Raw genomic sequence first — 26,210 nt, forward strand, 5'->3', positions numbered from 1 at the left:
TCCTTCCAATCTTTGAGTTGAGCAGTGAGTTTGGAAGACACTCCAAAGCTCTTGGTGGCCTCTGGCACCAGTCTGACACCCAGTAGGAATGCAGGAGATGACATTAGTTTTCATAATTTAGCATTGATCACACCCAGCTCCTATCTAAAGTTGATCAGTAACTATTTGCTGGTTGGTTGGTTTGGGGCTTGGGGATCCCTGAGCCAACCCAAGGGCTAGAAAGGATTCCAGAGTGTTTCCAGGCCCGTCAATGCTCCTTAAGCATTCCCACTTTCTGAAGCAGGCCCTGTGCCACACAGAGGCTTGGGGCAGAGACAGGGAGAGGGGATGGCCAGAGTGGATGGGGAGCAAGAGGGCCAGGGCTCTAGGGACCCAGCTCAGAGCAGCGGGAACAGCGGAAAAGCAGGCAGATCAAAACAAACACAATGTCTGGGAACACCAAGACCCTCCTAATCCCGTCCCCGAAAAAGGGACCCCACCCTTATCCTCTTCAGGGGCGCGGCACGCCCAGGGGGGCCGCTCCCTTGGGCTGATTTCCTCCCTGTGCCTGCACGTGTGTGAGCGTCCCCACGTTTGCAGTGCACGCGCGCCTGTTTGTTTGCACACGCCCGGCCGCGCGCCGCCGCAGGCACACCCTCTCCCCCAGCGCCGAGAGGCGGCGGGGCCTTCCCCTGGTCAACTCTGCCACTCTGCCTGCGGGGCGCCCTCATCTCGCTCCCGGCCTGTCCGCCTCCCCCGGCTTGCCCAGTTCACCACTCCTGCCCCCTTGTCCGGGCTCCGCCCGGTTCACCACTCCTGCCCCGTCCTGGCTCCGCCGCGCGGCCGCTCGCTTCCCACACTCTGGAAATGTCGCTGGAAACTCTGAGTGGCCCACGTCGGGCCGCCCGACCCCTCCCAGACGCCAGCCCCGCGGTAGGGGCCGGGATGGCAGCTGGGAAACCAGAGAGAGCTCCCCGGGGACCCTCGGCTGCCCCTCCCGGCGCCGCCTCCCCGCCGGCCCGGCCTCCTCTGCAGGGGACCAGAGTCCCCGCGCACGCCCCGACGGACGGAGGGCACTCGCACGCCCCTCCTCTCCGGCCCAGCCCCGGCCCGCAGTCCAGATCCGAGACCCAAACTCCGCCCGCCCAGCCGCGCGACTCTCACGGTCCTGCCTCCAGCGCGCGCCCCCTCGGCCTCCCTCTTCCTCCTCGGGCGCCCGGCCTGGCCCGGCCCGTCCTGACCCGGTCACGAGGGCCGCGACGGCCCGCGCTTCTCCCTGCCCTTCTTCCCCGAGCGCCCGCGCCAGGCAGCAGCCGGGCAGGGATGCTCCTGCGCTCCCGGACGGCCTCGGGCCCAGCCACCTGCTCGCCGGGGAAGGTAGGTCTGCGGAAGGAGGGGCGGGGAGTAGGTGAGGCCGCGGGAGGGACCCATGCCCAACTCCAGGGGACCTCACCGAGTCCCTCCCCGGGGTCCGCGTCCCAAACTCTGGGAAGAGGTGGGAAGTGCCCCCCATCAGCCCTCATACCAGAAAAAGCAAAATTCAAGAAATCCGTCCTTGTACACGTGGCCTTGTGGCTGAGAAATACCTGGGTAAGCACTTAGGGCCGGGCCCCCAAGACCAGGGCAGTGTTCAGAGCAGGAAGGCCGGTGTCCACCCCAGCAGTGCTGCCTCCCCTCTCCCGCTCCCGGGACCTCGCCCGCTCCTGGGGCTGGCTGCCTGCGTGGAGGGGCGGCCTGAATTCTGGGAGGACCCCTCCGCTCTCTGCTACATAGGGGACCAGTCCCTAGATGCTGCCCTCTTCCTTGGAAGTCCTCCCTAAGTCTCCTGACCAGGCTGCCAAGAGAAGAACTCGGACCACCCTTCCCTGGAGGTTCCCGGGGGGTGTCACAGGGAGCAGGGTTGAGAAGGGGCAGATGGGGGCACCAAGGGTCAGCAACCTCTGACTACAGGTCGTGGGGGACCTCCTGCCCTGCCCATCCTTCAGGAGAGCAGTTCTCACTGAGCACGAGGTGGGCGGGGAGGTCAGGGAAGGAAGGCGCTGTCAGCTGATGGCCCAGGCAGCGGCTGCTGACCAGCAACTTGGCCCGAAGCAGTCAGCTGGGCAGGGAGGGGCGCTGCGAGGAGCCAGCCCGCTCCAGGCCTCCTGAGCTTCCACCCCACCCTGCCTCAACTTCCCCCTGCAAAGGGAGGTGGAGTGTGGGGACTGGGGTGTGTCTGCATGTTTTGCTTTGGTGGGAGTCCTAATTGGACCCAGCTGGGGAGCTGCTCCTCCTCCAGCCTCAGCCCTCCACTTCCCGCAGTCAGGCATGGGCACAGAAGAGCTGTGTCGCAGCAACTCGAATGTCAGAAGTCCCCACAAACTCAAACCAGAGACAGGGAGCTGCCCCCAGCCTTGGCTGCACCCTCGCCAGCCCTGGGCAGGAGCTGGGTCCAGGGGATGAGTCATCCCAGCCTTATTCTACCTTCATCCCCTCTGGTCCCCCCAACTCTTACACTGCTCATATGACTGCACCTCCCACCACTGTTCATCTGACACCCCTCTGTACCCACAACCCCCGTGCAGCTCATGTGGTCTGCCCAGTGGCCCCCCCAGAAGTCATATTCACAGCTCTGCACCCAGATTCCAACACACACATACACACACAGCTCCTCCTGATGCATTTGCAGCCCTCCCTGAGAGCCCCCAAGGACCCCACAGGCACAGGCAAATCTGATTCCATCCAGTCCTGGGCAGTGGCAGAGCTTGGCTGTTTCTGGTCCAGTCTAGCAGCCAAGATGAGGAGGGATGGACACCATAGCACAGCGCTCTGGGTCAAAAAGCGCACTTGGACACCCCAAACTGGGAGCCCCTTTTTGTCCTCTTGCACCCACCCTTCTGGGCTCCCCTCTTGCCCCTCCATTCCCTGGGTGCCTGGGGCTCCCTTCCGCTTCCCCAGCCTTGGCATGAAGGCAGCCTTGGCAGAAGAAGCTGGCTGCGGGCAGGCATGGTGCTGTCAGGGAAGACCCTCCACTCACAAAACAGCCTGGAGTGGCGGGAGAAAGTGGAGCCAGGGTGCGCATGTATGTGCATGCACACGTGGTCACATGCAGAACACCCCAGGGCACTCAGCACCACCTCTCCGTGGGCATGAGCAGGTCCAGCTTTGCCCTCACCCACCGCTTCTCTCTACACCCACCCAGAGCCCTCTGAGTCCTCATTCTCTGAAGGAGGCCAAAGAAGGGCCCGATGCTCCCTGTGACCTCGCAAGAGTGGGTCTTCCTGCCTGGAAATGCCCCCCCCGATGCTCCCCGTGGCCCTGTCGGGCTTAAGGCCCTGCTGGCTGCTTCCTAGAGGGCAGTGGGCGGGTGGCTGAGTAATCCCTTGTGCCTGCAGGCAAGAGATGCCCACACAGGGCCTGGGGGAGGCAGAGGGAACTGAAACAAAGTCCTGTGTGCCCAGGCCCCCGCTCTGCCAGCTGCCCCAGTTCCCCTGTGCCTTCCCTCCAGGGGAGTGGGGAAGCCGGCTGCACCCGTGCAGGGAGAGCCCCACGGGCTCCTGGCCAACCCCTCCCCTCCTCCTTACCCAAGCTCCCCCTCCCCCACTCCCACCCAGAGCTCCTGCCCTGGGCCTAACAAGTGGCCCATTGTGCCTCTGGGAGCCGGCAGGCACGGGCAGCCTGCAGGCGGGTGCCTGGCGTGGCCTGTTTCCTGGGTCCTTGAGCTCGTACCCAGCTGATCCTGACCCCCTCCCACAGCTGGCCCCTCCTCCCCTACCCCAGGGTCGAGCCAAGAGGGCATGGGCAGCCCGGCCTAGCAGGGCTTTCCCTTCCTTCCTCCTTCTCCACAGAGGACACGCAGAGGAGCAGCTGGCTCGCCCTGAGTCCTCCAACCTTAACCCAAGCATGCAGGGACCACCCCGAAGCCTCCCCGCTGGGCTCAGCCTGGACGACTTCATCCCTGGCCACCTCCAGTCCCACATAGGGTCTTCCTCCCGGGGGACACGGGTGAGTGAGTCAGTAGGAAGGAGGGTGTCTTGGGGGCCCAGAGTTGGTTGGGACGCTAGCTAGTCAGGTGGGGGCAGGAGGATGAAAGGGATGGAGGGAGGGCTGAAGAGAGTTCTGGGGGGCCTCGCTGGTTTCCCACAAAATCGTCAGGTGGGCCTGGGACCGTCACTGAGGGGTATGGGCTGTGCCTAGTAGCCATCCCTCCCTCCCACCCTGCTGGGCCCTGAGCTGCCGCTCCTGGCCCCTCCCCGCAGGTGCCCGTGATCCGGAATGGTGGCTCCAACACCCTTAATTTCCAGTTCCACGACCCCGCGCCCAGGACTGTGTGCAATGGCTGCTACACACCAAGACAAGATGCTTCCCGGCACCCGGGTAGGTCTGCTCAGGAGCCTCATGCCGGAGATGGAGGGTCAGGGCCCTGCCATCTGGCACTGCCTTGTGTCAAGCGAGAGGGGCAGCAGAGGGAGATGGGGTTCTTGAGGCCATGAGGAGGTTCCTCAGAGGCCTCTGGGCTCACTACGAGTCCCTCCCTGCGGAGCCTGCTGACTCTGCAAGAGACATCATCCGCTTGGGGAGAGCAGGCTGATGCATCCCTTCCCCGCCCTCCAGCCCGGTGCCAGGGAAAGGAAGTGTGCAGGAGCCCTGGGCGCAGGGGGACCTCCTGCAGGGACTGGGGATGGAAGGGTGGAGGTGATGTGGGTATCTGTTGGCTTGGGAAGGGGTGGAGACTGTCCCATTCAGGCCCAACAGGCTGCCCAGCAGGAGGTTAGAGAGGCAGCTCTAGGTCCCGGCCCAGAGGTCCTGGGAACTCCTGGGTGCAGGCCAGCCCTGAATATGTCTCTCCTAAAGTGACATCTTTTATGCAGCATTCCCCCGAGACAGGTGCTGTGTAAAGGAATTTATTCATTTAACAAAGTATCCAGCCTGGGCAATATAGCAAGACCCTGTCTCTATCAGTCTGGGTGACACAGCAAGACCCTGTCACTTAAAACACACACACACTGGGAAGCCGAGGTGGGTGGATCACCTGAGGTCAGGAGTTCGAGACCAGCCTGGCCAACGTGGCGGAACCCTGTCTCTACTAAAAATACAAAAATGAGCTGGGTGTGGTGGTGTGCGCTTGAAATCCCAGCTATTTGGGAAGTTGAGGCAGTAGAATCGCTTGAACCTGGGAGGTAGAGGTTGCAGTGAGCTAGGATCATGCCACTGCATTCCAGCCTGGGCAACAAGAGCAAAACTCTGTCTCAAAAACAAACAAACAAAAAACACCCACACAATTATGGAACACCCAGAGCATGCTGGACACTGTAAAAATCCTTTACAAGGCTCACCTCATTTAACCCCTTGATATCCTGACGAAGTAGGAGTGATGATGGCTGATAGCATCCCAGTAAGGAATCCCGCCCACAGAGACGTACAGCCACAGAGGCTGAGCTGCAATTCACACCTTTGTCCATCTGGTCTCAAAGCCTTTATGCTGCTGCCCTAGCTACTTACAGGCTAACAGTTATGGCTAAGTTGAGGACTCAGTCACAACCATGTCTAGGGAATGGGTTTCTGACCTTCACTGAGAGCCTCTTGGCTGTGGGTCAGGCACTGTGCTGGGTACAGTCACACACACTAGTTGTCACTGAATCCTTGTCACGATGACCCTTGTTTTACAGAAGTGGAAACTGAGACACTGCGAGGGTGACTGATGTGCCCCAGGCCTTGGCAGCCAGTAGGTGGCAGAGCTGGGGTCTGAATTCAAGTCTGTCCCCTCCAAGCCCAGCATCTTTACTGCCACACCCCGGCTGGGATGTCCCCTGCATTCTCTACAAGTAATGATTTCCAGACCTTATTCTGAAAGCACTTAGGATAGTCCCAGGAAAGAAGGATGGGGGTAGGGCCAGGCACAGCATTCTCAAAATCCATTTAAATTCACTTAAACAAACAAACTGAGTCATCCACTCAAACAAACGACGTGATGTTGAAACTTTGAACCCACAAAGATCCATGCTCTGAGGAGCTAAGGGACACACAGGTTCAGGTGGAGACCACTGCCTTTCACTAATGCTCTCCTGCACGCACCCGACAGACCCCACGTGTTATCAGACCTGGCCAGGCCCTGGGAGCAAGCCCTCTGCAAGCACAAAGATCCCTGCCTCCCAGCATGCCCAGAACTGGTCAGCCACGTGGACCAAGGACAGCAAGCGTCAGGACAAGCGCTGGGTCAAGTACGAGGGAATCGGGCCCGTGGATGAGAGCGGAATGCCTATTGCCCCGCGATCCGTGAGTCCAGGGCTGGGGGCCACAGAGAGATGGGGCCCAGGGATCTACAGGAAGCTCGACTTGTGTGCATTAAAGTGGGGGTGGGGCAATAAAGGCCACACCCAAACCATCCCAGACTAAGCAGGGGTTCAACCGTGGTGGGGTTCAGGGGCCATAAACCTCATGAAGCTACGGACACCCTCGTGTGCCTGAGTTGCTCAAGTGGTTTGTGCAGGGTACAGATCTAGAACTCCCATCAGTGTCTCAAAGGTAGAGAACCCTGCTGTAAGGGATGAGGCTGCGGGGCACCCTCTCTTAGTTTCATATCCCCAGGGCCTGTCACGACACTCATGAAATGGTTGCTGAATGAATGACTGACTGGACGAATGAATGAGTCTTGTCTGAGAAGATCTCTCTCTGTGGCAAGAGTGGAAGGATCTGGGGGTCCAGTTAGGACTGGGGATACCCTGCCCTTTTCCATCCACTTTCGTGTCTTGACTTAGCTCTATTTTCTTTCTTTTGTTTTTTTTTCTGAGACGGAGTCTTGCTCTGTCGCCCAGGCTGGAGTGCAGTGGCGCAATATTGGCTCACTGCAAACTCTACCTCCCAGGTTCACGCCATTCTCCTGTCTCAGCCTCCCAAGTAGCTGGGACTACAGGCGCACACCACCACGCCCGGCTAATTTTTTGTATATTTAGTAGAGACGGAGTTTCACCATGTTAGCCAGGATGGTCTCGATCTGCTGACCTTGTGATCCACCCGCCACAGCCTCCCAAAGTGCTGGGATTACAAGCATGAGCCACCGCAAACAGCGGCCAGCTCCATTTTCTCATCTGGAAATTGGAGATGGTAACATACCCTTCCTGCCTCCCAGGGCTGTTTTGAAGCTTGAATGAAGCAGGTGATGCGAAACACGCATCTCACTCCTACGTTATTACTGTCAATTTTGGCCCAGGTGCAGTGACTCACGCCTGTAATTCCAGCACTTTGGGAGGTCAAGGCAGGAGGATCACTTGAAACCAAAAGTTCCAGACCAGCCTGGGCAACATAGTGAGACCCTGTCTCTACAAAAAATAAAATAAAATTAGTTAGGCAAGGTGGTACACACCTCTAGTTCCAGCTACTCAGGAGGCTGAGGCAGGACGATTGCTTGAGCCTAGGAATTGGAGGCTGCAGTGAGCTATGATCATGCCACTTCACTCCAGCCTGTGTGATACAGTGAGACCCTGTGTCCCCCAAAAAGAAAAATGTTCTTTGTAGAAACACTAGACATAAAGAAAAGCAAAGAGAAAAAATGTAAATTACCCCAAGTCTCGTAACATCATTATTGCGTACACTTCGATGGACATCTTGCCATATATCTTACTTATATAGGATGTGTTACATGAAGCTATTGTTATTAAAGAGATGACAAGAGAAGCATTCCCCAGCTCGCCTATCGGGGGTTCAGGGGTGGCCAGAGAAAGGACTCATTAGGGAAAAACTTTGGTGGTTTGCTATTGGGAGGGTGAATAAGCAGGGATGACTGACTTTGCATTTTCTGATCCCAGAGTGTTGACAGCCCCAGAGACTGGTACCGGAGAATGTTCCAGCAGATTCACCGGAAAATGCCAGGTAAGTTACCCTTCCAGGGTCCTCGCCCTGCCAAAGTGGATTCTGGCCCTGGGGCTTGGAGAGACAGGGAAAGAAAAGGGGACTTAGCTGCTCAACGGGTTCCTCTCCACCTCCCCCGAGGCTCTAATGGGTAGTCCTGAAAATAGGCTATCCCCTCCTTGTACTCGGAGCCAGCAGTGCCCTCTAGAGCATCCCCAGAAGGACATTGACCAGTCACTGTCCCCCAGCGTCCTCTGAGGGGACTGAGAAACCACTCCTTTCCTGAAGTCCCTCTCTGATTTCCCTGCCAGGCTGGAATGCCACTGTTAGTGGTCATTTCCTTACTGGAGGCATTGTTTTCTTCCACAACTCAAAATGCAGCCAACCCTGGGGGTGCCTGTGAGCTGGCTCTGAGGTCACCCATTCATTCAGCGAGTCCTTGACCATCTATCGAGCATGGACCACGTGCTGAGCACTAATCTGGGTGCCAAAGATCAAAGGAAGTCACACATTAAACACATACCTTTGACATGGCAGATGGTGGAAAGGGCTAGGGAAAAAGAAAGCCAGACCAGAGGAGTGCCCCAAGCAGGGAGGCTGCTACTTCACCCAGGAGGGGCCAGGAAGGCCACTTGTAAGTGGTGTTTGATCAGACCACGGAGGGAGTGAAGGAGTCGGCCTGGCAGAGCTAGAGGGGGGATTCCAGCAAAGGGAGCTCCGAAGACCCAGAGGTAGAAGCATGTTCTGGACTGGCAAGGAGAGCCTGGCCTGGAGCCAGGAGCATGTGGTGGGAGATGGAGTTAGAGAGGTGGTGGTGGGGTCAGGGCATGTGGGGCCTCGTGGGCCATTACAAGGACTTCAGCTTTTACGGTGCAAATGAGGAGGAGCCACTGAACGGAAGAGTGCCATGCTTTGACAGGTAATGGCTGAAAAGGTTGTGCCTGGCTGAGGGGTGGGGAAGGAATGGTGGAAGCAGGGTGACCAGTTCCCTTGCCTGGTAAGGGCTAGGGAGAAAAGGCCACCTTTACAACTTTGCTTTAATCCAGGCAAGAGGTAATTGTGTGGTAGACCAGGGTGATAGCAGTGGCCCTGGTGGGACAGGGTGAGACTATGAATACATTGCAGTCGCTGGAATTTGCTGATGGATTGGACGTGGCATGGAAGAGACAGTCAAGGGTGGTTTTAAACCTCAGCAAGTTGAAGACTGGAGTTGCCATTTGTCAAAACAGGAAAGCCTATAGGAGGAGCAGGTTTAAGAGGCATTCACAGGCTGGGCGTGGTGGCTCACGCCTGTAATCCTAGCACTTTGGGAGGCTGAGGTGGGTGGATGGCCTGAGTTCAGGAGTTCGAGACCAGCCTGAGCAACACAGTGAAACCCTGTCTCTACTAAAAAAAACCACAAAAAATTAGCTGGGTGTGGCGGCATGCACCTGTAATCCCAGCTACTCGGGAAGCTGAGGCAGGAGAATTGCTTGAACCTGGGAGGCGGAGGTTGCAGTGAGCTGAGACCATGCCACTTCACTCCAGCCTGGGCGATAGAGCAAGACTCTGTCTCAAAAAAAAAAAAAAAAAAAGGAAAAAAGAAAAGAGGTGTTCAGTTTTAGACACATGCTCCCTCTGAGTGAAGAGATTGAGTGAGCAGATGAATATCCAAGTCTAGTTTATGGGACAAGGTCTAAAACTGCAGATGGAAATACCTGGGACTCACTCAAAAGAGATTTTGGGACCAGCCTGGCCAACATGGCGAAACCGTGTCTCTATCAAAAATACCAAAATTAGCCGGGAGTGGTGGTGTGCACCTGTAATCCTAGCCACTCCGGAGGCTGAGGCAGGATAATTGCTTGAACCTGGGAGGCAGAGGTTGCAGTGAGCTGAGATCATCCCACTGCACTCCAGCATGGGCACCTCAGTCACAAAAAAAAAAAAAGAGAGAGAGAGATTTTGATTTAAAGTTTCCCCAGTAATTCTAGTGTGCAGCCAAGATTGTGAATCATGGGAATAGATGGTGTTTAAAAGCCTTAAGACTAGCTGGGTGCGGTGGCACACAGCTATGGTCTCAGCTATTTGGGAGGCTGAGGAATTCAATTCAATTCCTGGGAGCCCAGGAATTCAAGTCCACCTTGGGCAACACAGCATGATCCCATCTCCGGAAAACAACAATCCATAAGACTAGACAAGATCACCTAGGGAGATAGAGAGACAAACAGACCCCAGGACTGAGGCCCCACGCTCCTGGATGCTTAGAAGTTTGAGAAATGAGGCGGAACCAATAAGGCAACTGAGAAGGTAGAGCCAGGGAGGTAGGAGGAAAACGGAGAGATCTCCCTGGGGCCAAGTGGAAAGGGAATTCCAAAAGGAGAATGTGACCAGTGGTGACAAATGCAGCTGATGGGTTGAGTAAGATGAAGACTTAGAATTGACTGTCAGATTTGGCAACGTGGAGGTCACCAGCATCCTTGATAAGAGTGGGTGGATGGGCAGTGGTGAGCAGAAGCCTGTTTAGGAAGACGGGGAGTAGGGGGATTGGAGATGGTGAGGTGAGGTCTTTATGGTCACTGGTTACAGTTTGCTATGGGGGAAGGCAGACAAATCCAGGAGTCGGAGGAGGGTGTGGGGTCCAGTGAGGGGTGATGTGGCTGGCGTTTAGGCAGGTGCCATTGTAGCGTGTGTGTGGGTGGGCGCGCACGTGCCGTGGGGAGCAGTGGGTCAGTAGCTCTTCCCAGGAAGAAATCCCAGGCACCTTGAGGAGCTAGGAGTGGGTCTGGGCAAATGGGGAAGGAAAGCGTTTGGAAGAGGGTGCAAGTCGAGGTTCCCCAGCCTGAGTGGCGAGGGCAAGTCCACAAAGGTCAGGAGAGGGTGTGTGTGGGAACGGGGAGGGAGGAGCAGGAGGGCTTGGGCAAGGCGGCTGCCCTCTTGGCTCACTTAGGCCCCAAGCCTGCCAGAGGCATTTCAAGCCCTCCAGAGAGCTGCCCTCCTAATTCCTTCCCTCCCTTGGGACATTCTTCAGGCCCTGACTCAGTCCTCGGCCCCCTGCTCTAGGGATGTTGGGAGCGGCTGTGGTTGCCTCCCAGGGCACCCTGCCTTCGCTTTCTGCCCCGTCCCATGACCTGGTCCCTTTTGCTCCTGCAGACCTGCAGCTGGACTGGACCTTCGAGGAGCCACCCAGAGGTGAGTGGATGCGGGCCCACCTGCCTGCCATAGCTCTGCACCTGTGTCCGTCCCTCCCTGGGGCTGGGACCTGCAGCCCCGCCTGGCTTTGGGGCTCTCCAGTTGGCTCCGTTCAACTTGAGAGGTTTTTATAGCTCATTTCCAGAGCACTTCAAATCCCCCAGTAGGTGGTAGTTAACAGCCTCAGCTTGTAGGGGGAATGGGCACCTTGCCACTCCCTGGCCGGGATTTCTCTGGGCCTCCCTTTCCTCATCTATGAGATGAGATCATCACCTACCCGGAGTTGCTTTGAAGATTTAGTAAACGTTGTAAAGTTCTGGGGGCAACGCCCACGTTCAGTGTCCCTGAGCACCAACCACCCTGTCCCCGCCATCCACCCAGGAGCAAGGGGGTGGTGCTGAAACGCTAAATAATCACCCAGGCACCCTCAGCCCCAGTCCCGGCCTGTCTCCTCCCACCTTCAATGGTTTCCTCGTGTACCTCCTCTGCAGACCCCAGGCATCTAGGAGCCCAGCGAAGACCTGCCCACAGGCCCGGCCCGGCAGCATCTTCCAGTGGGTGAGCATAGTGGGGAGGGGCCGAGGGCTGCGGAGAGGCGCGGCCCGTGAGACCCCATGGGATGGGCGCCCCCTCGTGGCCACAGCCGACACAGCCTCGGAGCAGCAGCCGGCAGTGGGGTCTGACTTTCCTGTCCCTCTGGCCTCTATCCCATCTCTGGGTCTCCACCACCCCCATAGACTCTCTTCCCTACAGGGCCAAAGGGGACGGGAGGGCAGGCGTGGACCTGGCACTCGCTCCTGGCCAGGAACACCTGTGATGCGGTTGTGGTCAGCAGCAGGAACTCTTGCCCCAAAGATCCCACCGGTCTTGTGAGACAGGGAGCAGGGCGGCCAGGGCAGCCATGGACAGAACTGTTGAGGGGAACTTGGACCTGGGGCTGTCCACTTTGAAACCTGAGAGAAAACAAGGGATGTGGAAGAACCCAAGTTCCCGCCTGATAGCACAGAGAGAGGAGCCCCTTGGAGGGATAAGGATGACATTCCTTTCCTCTGTACAAACCACAGCCCCCCTCCCCCGGGCTGCTGGGGCCCTGGCGGGGTCAGCACCACCGTGGGAATCAGGATCTTTGCTCTCAGAGTTAAATCGTTGAGTTTCTTATTCCCTTGCAGGGAGGGACTCATCTCATTAGCATGGCTGAAACTGGCCTGTGGCTCTGGGCAACGCTGATAAGGTTCAGAGGCAAAGGGCTCAAGATTTGGACACTGAGTTCTGGGTTTAAGCCTGTGCACTGCCACTAGCCATGTGATTGTGGGCACCTCACTCAATCTGAGCCTCTGTGTCCCCATCTTTTAAGTGGTGATGCCCAGAGGGTTCAGTGTGATCATGTATGTATCATGCATGTTTTGCACATAGCAAGTCTGCACAACATTGGTAATACACAGGCTTAATTATGATTACAGCTTCCTTAGGTTAGGAATGACACATTCCATTCTCACCATCACTTTTATTATTACCAAAATCAGAATGGAGTCATAATTACAGCCAACAAATCCCAATCCTTGGTCAGACATTGCATTATTTGATAAGCCGGATGCAGCAGTTCCTCTCGGTGGAAACTTTCAAACAGAGACTGGAACATTCCATGTAAGCCAGCCAGGAATGGGGCCCTGGAGGGGAGCTAAGGCAGATGTGACCATGTTGTACTGCAGTGGCTGCGATGGTCTCACAGATGGAGTCACTGAATCCAGCACCCTCATGGAACTAAGCCCAGCGAGCAGAAATAACTTGGCCAGAGTTGCAGGGCAGGGCTGCCTCTGGCTTTCCTTGCCCGTGAGTGTACGATCACTCAGCCACAGCACCCAGAAAGACCAGCTTCTTCAAAGCTGAACAGATGCACATAGCCACAGTCTGGGGCCAGACCAAACACACATGCAGGATTTAGCAAAATGGCCCGCATGAGAGGGTCGGGCCACACCTGGAGCAAATATATGTGTGAGGCCTTCTCCCGGGCACCTCACACATGTTCTCTCACCAAATCATTTCTATATTACAGGTTCTGAGCCTGAGGTTCTGAGGGATCAGTAACTTGTTCAAAGGTCACACATCCACTAAACAATGGAGCTAGAATTTAAGCTTGGAGCTCACACACTTCCACCGTTTAACCTTGCTTCCAGAGTGAGGGCAGGGGAGTCAGAGGCAGAGTAGACCCCACAGCAGGGACAAGGGCAGGGCGAGAGGGCTGTGTGCTGGCTTGTGCCTCAGTCTCCCTAAAAGGAAGCTGAAGAGATGTCCTTCCCTTTCTTCAGAAGAAGCTGGGACCACTCTGAAGAGTTACCTAGAAGCACCTTCAGCTACAGACCTGGAGCATTCTCCACTGTGCTGCAGCCCCCAAATCAGGTAGCCCACCCAGCATGTTCCCTGGTCAGCCCCGGCTGTATGCTGTATGGCCAAGCCCCTGTGCCACGATGTCCTTTCAGCTGGAATCCCTTGGAGGACACCGTGGGCCCACGGGAAGGGCAGGGGCCTGCAAGCCTGCATTTTGAGCCTGGCCAGTGTCCCAGTAGCCCTCTTCACAAGCTGACGCCCACCCACCTCCACGCAGGTGCCCAGACGCCGAGAAAAAGTAGACAATGTTTGGACAGAAGAGTCCTGGAACCAGTTTCTGCAGGAACTAGAGACTGGGCAGAGGGTGAGTGCTGGCTGGCTCTCGGGGTGTGCACGCACCCTCAGCTGATACATTTTGGAAAGTGAACTCACCTGCTCTGACACACCCTTCCTACCCTTCAGCCCAAGAAACCGCTGGTGGACGACCCTGGTGAGAAGCCCTCCCAGCCCATTGAGGTGAGTGCTGCAGGGTGCTGGGGACAGCAGCCTGATAAACCAGGGAGATTAGGGTTTTGGGGGCCCCAGTGACCATGGGCATAGGCCACGAACTAAGAGCTCTCTCTCCAGTCCCAGAAATATGCTGGCATATTTCTGTAATGCCAGCACTCAGGACAGTGGCTGGCATACAGGAGGTGCTCAGTAAACATAAATAAATGTATTATTGGCCGGGCGCGGTGGCTCAAGCCTGTAATCCCAGCACTTTGGGAGGCCGAGACGGGTGGATCACGAGGTCAGGAGATCGAGACCATCCTGGCTAACCCGGTGAAACCCCGTCTCTACTAAAAAAAAAAAATACAAAAACTCTAGCCAGCGAGGTGGCAGCGCCTGTAGTCCCAGCTACTCCGGAGGCTGAGCCAGGAGAATGGCGGGAGCCCGGGAGGCGGAGCTTGCAGTGAGCCGAAATCCGGCCACTGCACTCCAGCCTGGGCAACAGAGCGAGGCTCCGTCTCAAAAAAAAAAAATAAAAATAAAAATAAATAAATAAATAAATAAATAAATGTATTATTTAACTCAGTTAAATAAATGTGTTGGCCAAAGCAGGAGCAGAGAAGGGAGTGGTCAGTGTGCACTGGGATTATCAGGAAATATTCTTGGAGGTGGAGCTGGACCCTTGAGAAGCTCTAAGGGCCTGATCCGGCGGAGACCCATAGCAGAGGCTGGCAGGAAGCAGCGTGAGGGTGGGGGCGCCAGTCCCTGGGGTGGCGGGGGAACCTGGATGGGCACAGTGAAGCCAGGCCTTGGAGGGCGGGAGAAGATGGGAGAGGAAATGGGGAGCCCCACTGGTGCTGGAAGAGAGACATAACTTGGCAGAAACTGGTAGAGCTGCGGAATCGCGGGATCAGGAAGCGTGAAGGCACTCCGGGGGCTTGCAGGGCAGGTGAGAGGCCGAGGCGGGGATGCCCTCTTGGGACCCCGGGTCACATCTCCCGGCAGGAGCCCGGCCCGTGCGCTGAGGCCTGTCCTTACGCCGGCCCAGTGCGCAGGCCTTGCTTCTCGCAGCCGACCTTTGACCGCTGCCCCCACCCCCACCGTGCGCTGCCCCTCACTGCCCAGCCTCTCCCCGCCCCCAGGTGCTGCTGGAGAGAGAGCTGGCCAAGCTGAGCGCCGAGCTGGACAAGGACCTGCGGGCAATTGAGACCCGACTGCCGTCCCCCAAGGTGCCAGCCCCCTGGGTTCACCCGCGGGGCACGCCGTTGACCGCACTGTCGGGGCGGGCCCGGAGCCTTGGCGGCTGGGCTGGGCAGAGGACGGGCAGACGAGGTCAGGCCTCCAGCGGCGCGCACAGGCCTCGGGCCCTCCTGGGCGCTGGCGGGCTCGCTGCTGCATAAATAAAATACAGGGCGTCGACTTTCGCAAGTGACCCCGAGGAGCCTTTCTAAGCGGACTCCACGTCAGCCCGAAGCCCGGGCTCCCGCCCCGTCCCGCCCCCGGGCCGCAGCCTCGGGGACCCCCGCCCCTTCCCCAGTTCCCGCCCCGCTCCGGGATCGGCCGCGCGGCCGCCTCTAGGACCCCGCGTCCCGCCCGCTCTCCTCCCCTCCCGAGCCGCGAACTTTTCCGGAGGCGGCGGCCTCGACTGCCGCTGGGTCCCGGGGTCGCGGGCCCTGATTGCGCCGTCTCCCCGCACAGAGCTCGCCTGCGCCCCGGCGGGCCCCGGAGCAGCGGCCCCCGGCCGGGTGAGTGTGAGACGCGGGAGGAGGAAGGGGGCTGTCCCGGGCCGGGCGGGAGGGAACGTGGCGCGGCCGGGCGGGGCGGACGGGGGCGATCGCGGGGCCCAGTCGGGGGAGGAGGGAACCGCAGAGCCCAGTGTCCGGGAGGAACCGCAGCGCCGCTCTCTGCGGGACGCCGTTCCCGCGCCACCGAGGGCAGCTAACCCCGAGCGGAGGGCGAGGGTCGTGGCCGCCGGGGGCGCAGCGCGGTTGGGGCGTCCCCGCCACGGCCCAGGCACTCCCGCTGGGCCCTGCCGGGCCTCACCCTTCCCGGCGCAGCGACTCGGGAAGTAGGACATCCTGTGGAGAGCCCAGGACCCGGGAGACGCCCTGGGAGGAGGCGGCAGGGATGGGGGCGATGGGGGTCGGAGCGGTCTAGGGGTGACCAAGGTGGGGCGCGGAGCCTCAGGCTGGAGGCTCAGTCTCTGTGCCCCGTGCAGCCCGGCCTCAGCCTGGAGCTCCAGCTCCCCGAATGCACCTTACCTGGGTTCCGCCCGGTCCCTGAGCCCCCGCAGAATGGCTGATGGAGGAAGCCCCTTTCTAGGTCGGAGGGACTTTGTCTACCCTTCCTCAACCCGAGGTAAGGACCCAGCCCTGCTCTATTTCTCACGGAGATGCCCACCCAGCAGGCATGCTGGTGCCCCAGGGGTGGCAGGTCATAGAGCCCCTTGCTTCTGCCAGTGCCTGCCCTAGGTGGGGGTGCAGCCCCATTCCAACCCCATCCGCCGGGTTGGCCTCCCCAAGCTGAGGTTGTGCTTCTCCACAGACCCTAGTGCCTCTGACGGAGGGATCAGCCCAGCCAGGAGGGAAGAGAAGAAGGTAAGGAGGGGACCAGGGTGTGGGGGACCTGGAGTGGTCCCAAGGTTACCATCCTGGATCTGCCACCTGCCCAACTGAGGTAGCCCACTCTGTCCTCTCCCCTGCCTAGAGGAAGGCCGCCAGGCTCAAGTTTGACTTTCAGGCGCAGTCCCCCAAGTAAGTGCCCTCCTCCCCCTCCGATTCCACCCAAGGCAGTCTCTGCCATCCCAGAGCGGGATGGGGAGGGGGACTGGGCTGCAGTGGGCATCCCCAAGCGGTGAGAGGAATAAGGTGTACTGGGGAGGGTCTGAAGGGAAGGAGGCTTGGGAGGGCCTCAGCTTACCATGCGGTCCTCACCTGCAGGGAGCTGACTCTGCAGAAGGGTGACATAGTCTACATCCACAAGGAGGTGGACAAGAACTGGCTGGAGGGAGAGCACCATGGCCGCCTAGGCATCTTCCCTGCTAATTATGTGGAGGTGAGCAGGAGGGACAAGAGCAAGCAGGGGTTGGGACAGACTTAGTGCAAACCTTGGGTTTCCTAAGGCAAAAAACTGTGAGGGGCTGGGCCATGTCTCAGGATTGTCCTCGGCCCCCACAGAGCCTGGCCCAGTGCTTTGCATGACCCCAGGAAATGTTTGCTAAATGAGGGTGGAGCCCAGCCAAGGGGAGGACCCAGCAGCCAGCTCCTCAACCCTCCGTGTCCCAGACTTTCACCATTCAGATCCATCTTTCTAAAGCTATCTTTGGGAATCATCCTAATGGCAACTAGCAAGAGTGGGAAGTATGCAACAGTTTATAAATCACATATACACACATAACGTCTTTCAGGTGTATTACTGCCCTGGTTCCTCTCACTGCCCAGAGAGTGAAAGTTTATCTCTGTTTTATAGATGGAGATGCCAAGGTTCAGTGACAAGTTATTAGGTAAAAGATCTAGAATCTGAATCCAGGTCTTCTGATTCCAGAGACAGGTTCTGGGCTTGACAGATAAAGGGCAATAGGTGACTTTTAAGATATGTCAAGTTATCCAAATTACTGGCATAAAGATGTTCATTATAGTCTCTTACTATCGTTTTAATGTCAGTAAAATATGTAGTGATGTCTTCTCTTTCTTTCGTTTTTTTTGTTTTGTTTTGTTTTGTTTTGTTTTTGAGAGATGGAGTCTTGCTCTCACCCAGGCTGGAGTGCAGTGGCGGGATCTTGGTGCACTACAACCTCCACCTCCCAGGTTCGAGTGATTCTCCTGCCTCAGCTTCCCAAGTAGCTGGGACTACAGGCGTGCGCCACCACACCCAGATAATTTTTGTAATTTTTTTTAGTAGAGACGAGGTTTCACTATATGTTGGCCAGGCTGGTCTCGAGCTCCTGACGTCAGGTGTTCCACCCACCTCAGCCTCCCAAAGTGCTGGGATTACAGGCGTGAGCCACCGCGCCTGGCCGATATGTTCTCTTTCATTCCTGATGTTGGCAATTTGTGTCTTCTCTTATTCTGGCTAGAGCTTTATTAATTTACTTGATCTATGGATTTTATTGATGTTTTTGTCTCGTTTTTGTTTTCAATTTCATTGATTTCTGCTTCATTTATTATTTCCTTATTTTTGCTTGCTTTAGGTTTAATTTGTTCTTTTTCTAAGTTTCTTAGGGTAAAAGTTTAGACTATTCATTTGAAACTTATTTTTCCCTAATGTGAGAATGTCAATGCTGTACATTTCCCTCAGAATGCTGCTTTAGCTGCATCTCACACATGTTAATTTTTTGTCAACTCTGTTTTCTCATCTCCTTCGTGACTTCCTCTTTGACCCATGGGTTGGGTTGTTGTTTAATTCAGGCTCTTGATTTGATAGATATCATTAGGCCTCCCTTGCCTGCCCAATAATCCACTTGGTCCTGAAATTTAACAAAGTATATACACCAGTCATTTCTATCTTTGTGTGAAATAGTTTATTGGCTGCTTGATTTTTATGGGCAGAGTGAAGCAAAGAGGACATGAGGATTCTGGGCTCCTGCTGGGGTAGATGGGGAGAAGGAACCAAGACACTGGAACCCAGGGACACCCGGTTCTCGGCAGTGAGAAGAGGATGAATCCTCAGTTTTGGAACAGTTCCCCAAGTTCTCCCTGCTGCTTGGAATGCCTCATTTTCTTCTGTGGTCCAACTTCAACTCTCTAATCGGACTGGCTTCCATCTTTTCTCTTGGCATTTTTCATTCAGTAATGCCGACTCCACATACCCCTATGGAAAATTTTTCTTCCAGGGAGCCTTCCCAGACTCCTCCCCATCCTCCAGCTGCCCTTGGCTGTGCCCACCCTGGCTGCCCTCAGGACTTGTTTCTGGTGTTTATATCTTTTCTCTGCCTAGGGGCAGGCCCACCTTCTCTTTGCTGTCTCACAGGAACCCCCAGTCTGTGCTATGTTGATGCCCAGGCCAAATCTTTCGCATGACCTTTCTTCATGCAGGTGCTGCCTGCAGATGAGATCCCCAAGCCCATCAAGCCCCCGACCTACCAGGTGCTGGAGTATGGAGAGGCTGTGGCCCAGTACACCTTCAAGGGGGACCTGGAGGTGGAGCTGTCCTTCCGCAAGGTGGGCCAGGCGGGAGATGGTGGGGTGGGTCCGGGCAGGCGAAGATGTAGGTAAATATGTGCACTAAAAATACTTTTTTTTGTCTTTTTGAGACAGAGTCTCGCTCTGTTGCCAGGCTGGAGTGCAGTGGCGCCATTCTCGGCTCACTGCAACCTCCGCCTCCCGGGTTCAAGCAATTCTCCCACCTCAGCCTCCAGAGTAGCTGGGACTACAGGCGCTTGCCACCACGCCCGGCTAATTTTTGTATTTTTAGTAGAGATGGGGTTTCACCATGTTGGCCAGGATGGTCTCAATCTCTTGACCTCATAATTCACCCACCTTGGCCTCCTAAAGTGTTGGGATTACAGGCATGAGCCACCGCATCTGGCCTAAAAACACTTTTTAAAAAAAGAGTCCGATGTACCTAGCTTCACCCAGGATTTCAAAATTTTCCCCAGTCTCTTTCATTATGCTTCCTTTAGTGTAGTCTCTTTTTCTTCTTCTTCTGCATTTTTTTTTGAGACAGAGTCTCACTGTGTTGCCCAGGCTGGCCTTGAACTCCTGGGCTCATGCGATCCTCCTGCCCCTGCCCCTATCCCAGCCTCCCAAGTCATTTTGGTCCTTTTTTATTTTTTATTTTTTTTTTTGAGGCGGAGTCTCGCTCTGTCTCCCGGACTGGAGTGCAGTGGCTGGATCTCAGCTCACTGCAAGCTCCGCCTCCCGGTTTTACGCCATTCTCCTGCCTCAGCCTCCGGAGTAGCTGGGACTACAGGCGCCCGCCACCTCGCCCGGCTAGTTTTTGTATTTTTAGTAGAGACGGGGTTTCACCGTGTTAGCCAGGATGGTCTCGATCTCCTGACCTCGTGATCCGCCCGTCTCGGCCTCCCAAAGTGCTGGGATTACAGGCTTGAGCCACCGCGCCCGGCCTTGGTCCATTTTTAAAAGATCCTCATAAACTTCTAGAGTTATGAGGGATCTGCAGATCCCTCAACTGCAGGTTGCAGGGGATCATACTCAGCATTTTTAAAGGTATAGACAGAAACGTTAGCGTGCGTCGCGGGCAGAAAGAGCACTTTATCCTACTGTAGGCAGTTCTGTGTACACACATATGTATGTATTCCGGGCTGTTATTAAAATGTTTTTAACTGTGGAGTGTGGTGAAACAAGTTTGAAAAACGCTGTTCTAGAAAGCAGAGAAGTGGTCTGCCTTTGATTGATTTGGGGAGCAGCGACTATGCTTCCAAAATCAGCCAAAGACAGACCATAGTGAATGCTACCCAGAAGAGCTGGCCCCAGGGACAGAGGGGGAAGAAGGTGGCTGGATGGAGAGAGGTGGGGGCAGGAGAGAGCAGGGGAAGGCAACGGCTGGAGGCCACCCTCCCAGGGAGTGGTTCTACCTAACGTCAGCCAGCCTGTGGCCTTGAGGACTCCCTGCCTGTCCTGGGGAGTGAGTTTTTGACACACCTATGACAGGGTCCCCCAGCGTGAGGCAGGAACACGACCCAGGCAGGGCAGTAGTGGTAGTACCTGTCCCCTGTGCCTAAGGAGTGGACTGTTGATCTCGTTCACACCTCATAGTGACAGTATGGTTATTTTCACTTAACGGAGGAGAAAACAAGGCTCAGAGAGACAGAGCAGCCTGCCTGAGGACACACAGCTTGACCTGGTGGAGCTGGGTTTGGATCTGCATTATTAGCCACGGGCTCACCTGTGATTGGAGCTCTGGGGAGGGACCTTGCTATGCATCCCAGATAAGGCACCCGTGGGTGCATGGCACCAGGAAAGCCCCACAGACACTGACTTTCCCCCCTCAGGGAGAGCACATCTGCCTGATCCGCAAGGTGAATGAGAACTGGTACGAGGGGCGCATCACGGGCACGGGGCGCCAAGGCATATTCCCCGCCAGCTACGTGCAGGTGTCTCGTGAACCCCGGCTCCGGCTCTGTGACGACGGCCCCCAGCTCCCCGCATCTCCCCGCCTAACCACTGCTGCCCGTTCAGCCCATCACCCCAGCTCCCCCTCAGCCCCGCGCAGCCCAGCTGACCCCACCGACTGGGGAGGGCAGACCTCCCCCCGCCGCACTGGCTTATCCTTCTCCACCCAGGAGCCTAGACCCCAGACCCAGGTGAGGTAGCCTGCCTCCACCAGAGAGCCGACTTCCTCCCCACCCCCCATCCCCCACCCCCATGACTTGTCCACACTTGGGAATCCGTCCCAGACAGCCCTGGGACAGACAAGTGGGGTGACAGGGCAGAAGCTAGTATGGCAGCCCCACCCTGGCCTGGGGAACCTCAGCCTACTGAGCTCTAGCCCAGGGAGCTCTGGATGGAATCCCAAAGCCAGCCCAGGTACCTAGGTGTTCTTGGTTCTTCCATCATCTTCCTGCCTCTGACATCCCTTTCCTCCTGTCAATCCTCAGAATCTTGGCACCCCTGGTCCAGCTCTGTCCCACCCTCGAGGTCCCAGCCATCCCCTGGACCTGGGGACCTCTTCTCCTAACGCCTCTCAGATACACTGGACCCCGTGAGTACCATCTGAGGGCTTGATCAGACGTGGGGAGGGGTCACTGGCAGGCAGTGCCCCATATTCCACCCTCCCCCAAGTCCCCAGCTGTGGATTTGGGAAACTTGTACCAGGTAGCCCTTGTCCTCGAAGAGCTTATGGTGATTTGGTGCAGGGAGGAGGCGCTGGTCTGTGATGTTCCCAATCCCTCCTGGCAGCTACGTGGTCTTGTAACCTTGGTCTCCTCATTGGGTTTCTAGCCCTGAGGTCAGTGCATGTATAATTGAAGTGTGGAACCGGTAGAATGGACAGGAAGGCACCAGGTGCTCAGAGGAGGCGACGGTTCAGTGGCTTAGGGCCCAGAGGGCAGAAGGCAGGCCTGGGAAAGACTGCACTGAGCACAGGCAGAGTCGCTCCAAGGAGCTGGGGCAGGGCCTAGTGAGAGCATGAAGGGACCCTGGGGCATTCACAGGAAGTGGCAACACTTGGGTTAGAGCCTCTGGGCCCGTTCTCTGGTTGCCATGATGACGCTTCTCGTAGGTACCGGGCGATGTACCAGTACAGGCCCCAGAACGAAGACGAGCTGGAGCTGCGCGAGGGGGACAGGGTGGATGTCATGCAGCAGTGTGACGATGGCTGGTTTGTGGGTACGTGGGCAGGCCGGGAGGAGGCATCTCAGGGCCCCAGGGGATGTGGGTAGGCTGCTGCCGCCTGCCAGTGCTACTTCAGTAAAGATTCATGGCCGACCACCCCCCACTCAGCTTCCGACCGGGCTACTGGGGAGGGCCTGGCACCTGATGCTTCCCCAAAGCCAGCACTTCTGTTGGCTGCCTTCCTTCATGCCCTGAAGAGGCCGAGGCCCAGGAGGAAACTGGCACCAGTCCAGGGTCACCGATGGAGTCACTGGGGACCCAGGCCAGGGTTCCCGACCTCCAGAGCCCTGCCCCTTCCTCCTGCACACCCCTGCCTCTGGAGCAGCCCTCGGGGAAAGGACCTGGTGGAAAGGACCAGGACTGACACTTGTGTATCCTCCAACCCCTAGCTGGCTCCTCCAGCCTGGGAGGAAAAGGGAGTGGAGTAAGGTCCCAGCCCCTCAGGGCTGGCCCAAGGGCAGCTCTGACCATGGACAAATGCAGGAAGCCTCAGGTTGGCCTCGGCCTGAATCAAGGTGACGAACCTACCGGCTTCACATGGCCTCTTTCCCCAGAGTGGGCTGGCCCTATGCAGGTCTCATCTTCAGAGGATGGGCCGTCCCCAGAGAGAAGAGAGTGGCCAGAAGCCCCCTGCCCCTCCCCAAGCAGGTTTTGAGGCCTGATGGGTTGGGGGGCTGCTTGGGCAGCCCCTTGACCTGGCAGCCCACCCTTCCTGATCTGATCCCTGTACAGCTGCCAGCCAGTCTCCTGACCCACCCAGAACCTTAAGCACTACCCTGTGAATGGCCCCTACCTTCTGGTGGGGGAGGGAGGCGGTGCTTAGAGATGTATTCAAATTTACTTGATATACTTTTGCTTTGGAATTTTTTTTACAACTACTAATAAAGTATGCAGACAAGAAGAAAAAGTACCACTTCTGTGTTATGAGCCACAAGTGCTTTGAGAGGAATGGGTGAGACCTGTGCCCTCTCTGGTATGGCAGCCACCAGCTGCATGCAGCTGTTGAAATGTAGCTCAAATGAAATAAACTAAAAATCCAGTTCCTCAGTTGCATGGGCCAATCTCAAGTGCCCAACAGCCACACGTGGCTAGTGGTGACGATTTTAGTTAGCGCAGGTCAGGGAAGGCTTCCTAAAGGAAATGAGGGAGCTGGGCCTGGAAGGGCAGGGGAAGGATTTTGGGAGGCCGAGAGGAAAGGGAGGTACTCAGGGCAGAGGATGAGGGTGGGGGTGGGACGAGCATGGGCTGCCCCCAAGGAAGTCAGGGTGCCAGCCTGGAAGGGGAGGCTCAGGATCATCCATTCACCCAAGGTCAGGAGTGACGTTCATTTGAGTTTATATTCCTATTTTTCTATATATAGGAATACAATAATATTTATTACATTTCTGTATTTCTATATTTCTCCATTCCCTCTTCCTCCCAGGCTGGAAGAACCAGCTGGGGGGTGTGGGGATACACAGGTGTGAGCAAGTGCTGCTCCAGAGGCAGGGGTGTGCAGGGGAAAGGTGCAGGGCTCCAAAGGTCGGCAATCCTGGCCTGGGTCCACAGTGACTCCATCAGTGACCCTGGGCTGGTGCCAGTTTCCTCCAGAGCGTCACTCTCTTCAGGGCATGAAGGAAGGCAGCCAACAGAAGTGCTGGCTTTGGGGAAGCATCGGGTGCCAGGCCCCCCCAGATGCTTTGCCTGCTGGGGTTCCCCCTCCTCCTCTTCAAGACACGAGTTTCTGTGGGGCTGTAGACCAGAGGCCTGGATCTGTATCCCAAGCTTGCTCCTAAGCATCGGGATACTCTCAGGCAATTCATTCAGCCTTCTCTTAGGCCTTCCCACCCATCTCCAAGTGAGGGTGCCGTATTAGACCAGGGACGTTTCTCCCGATTTCAGTTCTGTGATTCCTCCTCCTGCGTCCCCACTTTGCGGAGAAGGTGGGGAGTGACTGCTCGCTGTGTACAGTGTGATGCGCCTTTGTTGATTGCTCAGATTCTTTGGTTGTTGAGTGTGGGAAGTGTAGCTTTGCCCATCTAAGCTTCTGCCGCTAGGGGGCAGGAAGGAGGAGAGCAAATCCAACTCCCTCCCTGGGCTCCACTACAGAACTCCCCTACAGTTCTGGGCACTGCCGGCAGGGGGCAGGCCCTCACCCTTGCATCCCTGTTGAAGAAGGGAGTGGGGAACGCTCTTCCTGCCTTTCCTCTTTCAGGTGTCTCCCGGAGGACCCAGAAATTCGGAACATTCCCTGGAAATTACGTTGCCCCGGTGTGAGCGGTCTCCATGGCAACTTGGAGCCAGCCAGGCTGGGGTGGGGAGCGGTGGCGCTCGTGGGAGGGACATGACCCCTGCCCACATCCTCCTTCCCCAGGACCTGAGCTCCCGGCATCTGCAGACGACCCCCGCAGCCTTTCCCTCGGACCCCCCTCGAAGCCCCCTGGACTGATTCCCACCCACGACTCACAGACATTCCTCCCACAGCCCTTTCATTTCCTCCCCACCCCACTCCCCAAATACAGAGGTCCGCTTTGAAGTGGAGACCATTTCCAGGCCTTATTGAGACCAGACCCCAAGTCCCCCACCCCCATCCTGCTCCAGCGTTTCCTCTAACAGGGACCAGCGCTCCGCTTTGCCCCCAGGGGTTTCCTCTAACCAGGACCAGCTTCCTAGCCTCCTAGAGACCAAAGGCCGCCCCCGCCTGCTGGGTTCCTCCCACCACCCCAGCTTGCCGGCTGCCCACTTTGCCTTCTGGCCTCCAGCTGGGCGTGGGGGGCGGAGCAAGGCGGGGGACAGCAGCACCTTCTTAGCGATCCAGGCCTGGCAAGAGCTCTGGCCCCAAGGCTACCTCTTCCCAGGGGCTGCCAAGTCCTGGGCCTGGCCCTGGAATATCACCCCGCACTGTGGGGCCGGGCACCACTAGCCTGGCTCAAATGTTCCCCAGGGAGACTGCTGTGTGCTGCCCACCTGCCTGCTGGCTCTCCCCCAGCCCCACGTCCCCTCTGGAAGAGAATGTAAAATAAACCTGGACACAAGGGACTTTGTCTCTGAGGCCTTTTCCTTGGGGTAGGAGATGCCTTCTCCTGTCTGGGAAGATGGGAATTCCTTCTCCTGGGGGCTGTGCTGGGAGACAGGTGGGACAGGTGTGTGTGTAAGGGGAGGATGGAAAAACACCGTTATTACCTCCAAAGATCTCTGCCCTTGGGTGTCAGGCAGGCTGGGATAGCCCCCACGATTGGGCAGCTGTGTGGCAAGAAGTGCTGGGAGAATGAACAGTGCCAGGCCCTGGTAGCAGGGAGACATCAGAGATGGGGGACTGAATGTGGCCTTGTTTGCAGACTGTTTTGATTGTGGAGCTGCCACCGTGGGGTTGCTGGGCTAGATGACATTTCTAACTGTTCTGCTGTTTTCCTTCTGTGTGCTCCATTTCCACACCGAAGCCCTTGTGTGTGTGTTTATTCTCCTCTTCGGGCTCAGGCGTTTGAGCAGTCCTTTGTGGGAAGCTGGGAGTGGTGAGGCACAGCCAGCCAAAACTGCTCTTGAACAAGGGTATTTATTTATTTATTTATTTATTTATTTATTTATTTATTTTTGTGAGATGGGGTCTCTTTCTTTCGCCCGGGCTGGAGTACAGTGGCCCAATCTCGGCTCACTGCAGCCTCTGCCTCCCGGTTTCAAGCAATTTTCCCACCTCAGCCTCCTGAGTAGCTAGGATTACAGGGTTGCAGCACCACGCCCAGCTCATTTTTGTAGTTTTAGTAGAGACAGGGTTTCACCATGTTGGCCAGGCTGGTCTTGAACTCCTGACATTGGGTGATCCACCCACCTTGGCCTCCCAAAGTGCTGGGATTACACGCGTGAGACACTGCGCCCGACCTTCAACAAGGTTTTATAGTCCTGGAGCTTGCGAGTCCCTGTGGGATGACAGTGGTGGCATAGTCCAGGCAGAGTCCAGCCACTCTGCCAAGAAAGGAAGCTCCGTGTCTCAGCTGCTGCTGAGAGGTGAGCAGGGCACCAGGGCCTCTCCATGTGTTACCTAACGTGAGCCTCACCATGGCAGGTTATGATTCCATTTTACAGAGGGAGAGACCCAGGCTCTGAGAAATTAAGCTTTCTTGGTCACATCATTATGAAATGGTGAAGTCAGGT

General features: G+C 56.8%; 1 protein-coding gene across 2 annotated transcripts; it reads left to right on the top strand.

Annotated features, from left to right (window-relative positions):
- Positions 1-833: 833 nt before the first annotated feature.
- Positions 834-25,100, top strand: SORBS3 (sorbin and SH3 domain containing 3). 2 transcript variants are annotated; one of them, XM_023216690.2, is made up of 21 exons: positions 834-1,356; positions 3,807-3,963; positions 4,218-4,335; positions 6,041-6,234; positions 7,764-7,827; positions 10,936-10,974; positions 11,466-11,532; positions 13,281-13,371; positions 13,577-13,663; positions 13,762-13,815; positions 14,931-15,017; positions 15,487-15,533; positions 16,007-16,146; positions 16,333-16,385; positions 16,495-16,541; positions 16,728-16,842; positions 18,822-18,947; positions 20,741-21,052; positions 21,347-21,450; positions 21,970-22,076; positions 24,277-25,100. In XM_023216690.2, exons 2-21 carry the CDS (start codon positions 3,862-3,864, stop codon positions 24,336-24,338), a joined length of 2,016 nt encoding a protein of 671 aa, XP_023072458.1. In that variant the 5' UTR covers positions 834-1,356; positions 3,807-3,861; the 3' UTR covers positions 24,339-25,100. The 2 variants fall into 2 exon arrangements, with proteins under 2 accessions (XP_023072458.1, XP_023072459.1); XM_023216691.2 differs by having other exon boundaries at positions 4,263-4,335.
- Positions 25,101-26,210: the final 1,110 nt, after the last annotated feature.

This window comes from Piliocolobus tephrosceles, chromosome 7 (assembly GCF_002776525.5).
Source record: "Piliocolobus tephrosceles isolate RC106 chromosome 7, ASM277652v3, whole genome shotgun sequence".
NCBI classification, from domain to species: domain Eukaryota; kingdom Metazoa; phylum Chordata; class Mammalia; order Primates; family Cercopithecidae; genus Piliocolobus; species Piliocolobus tephrosceles.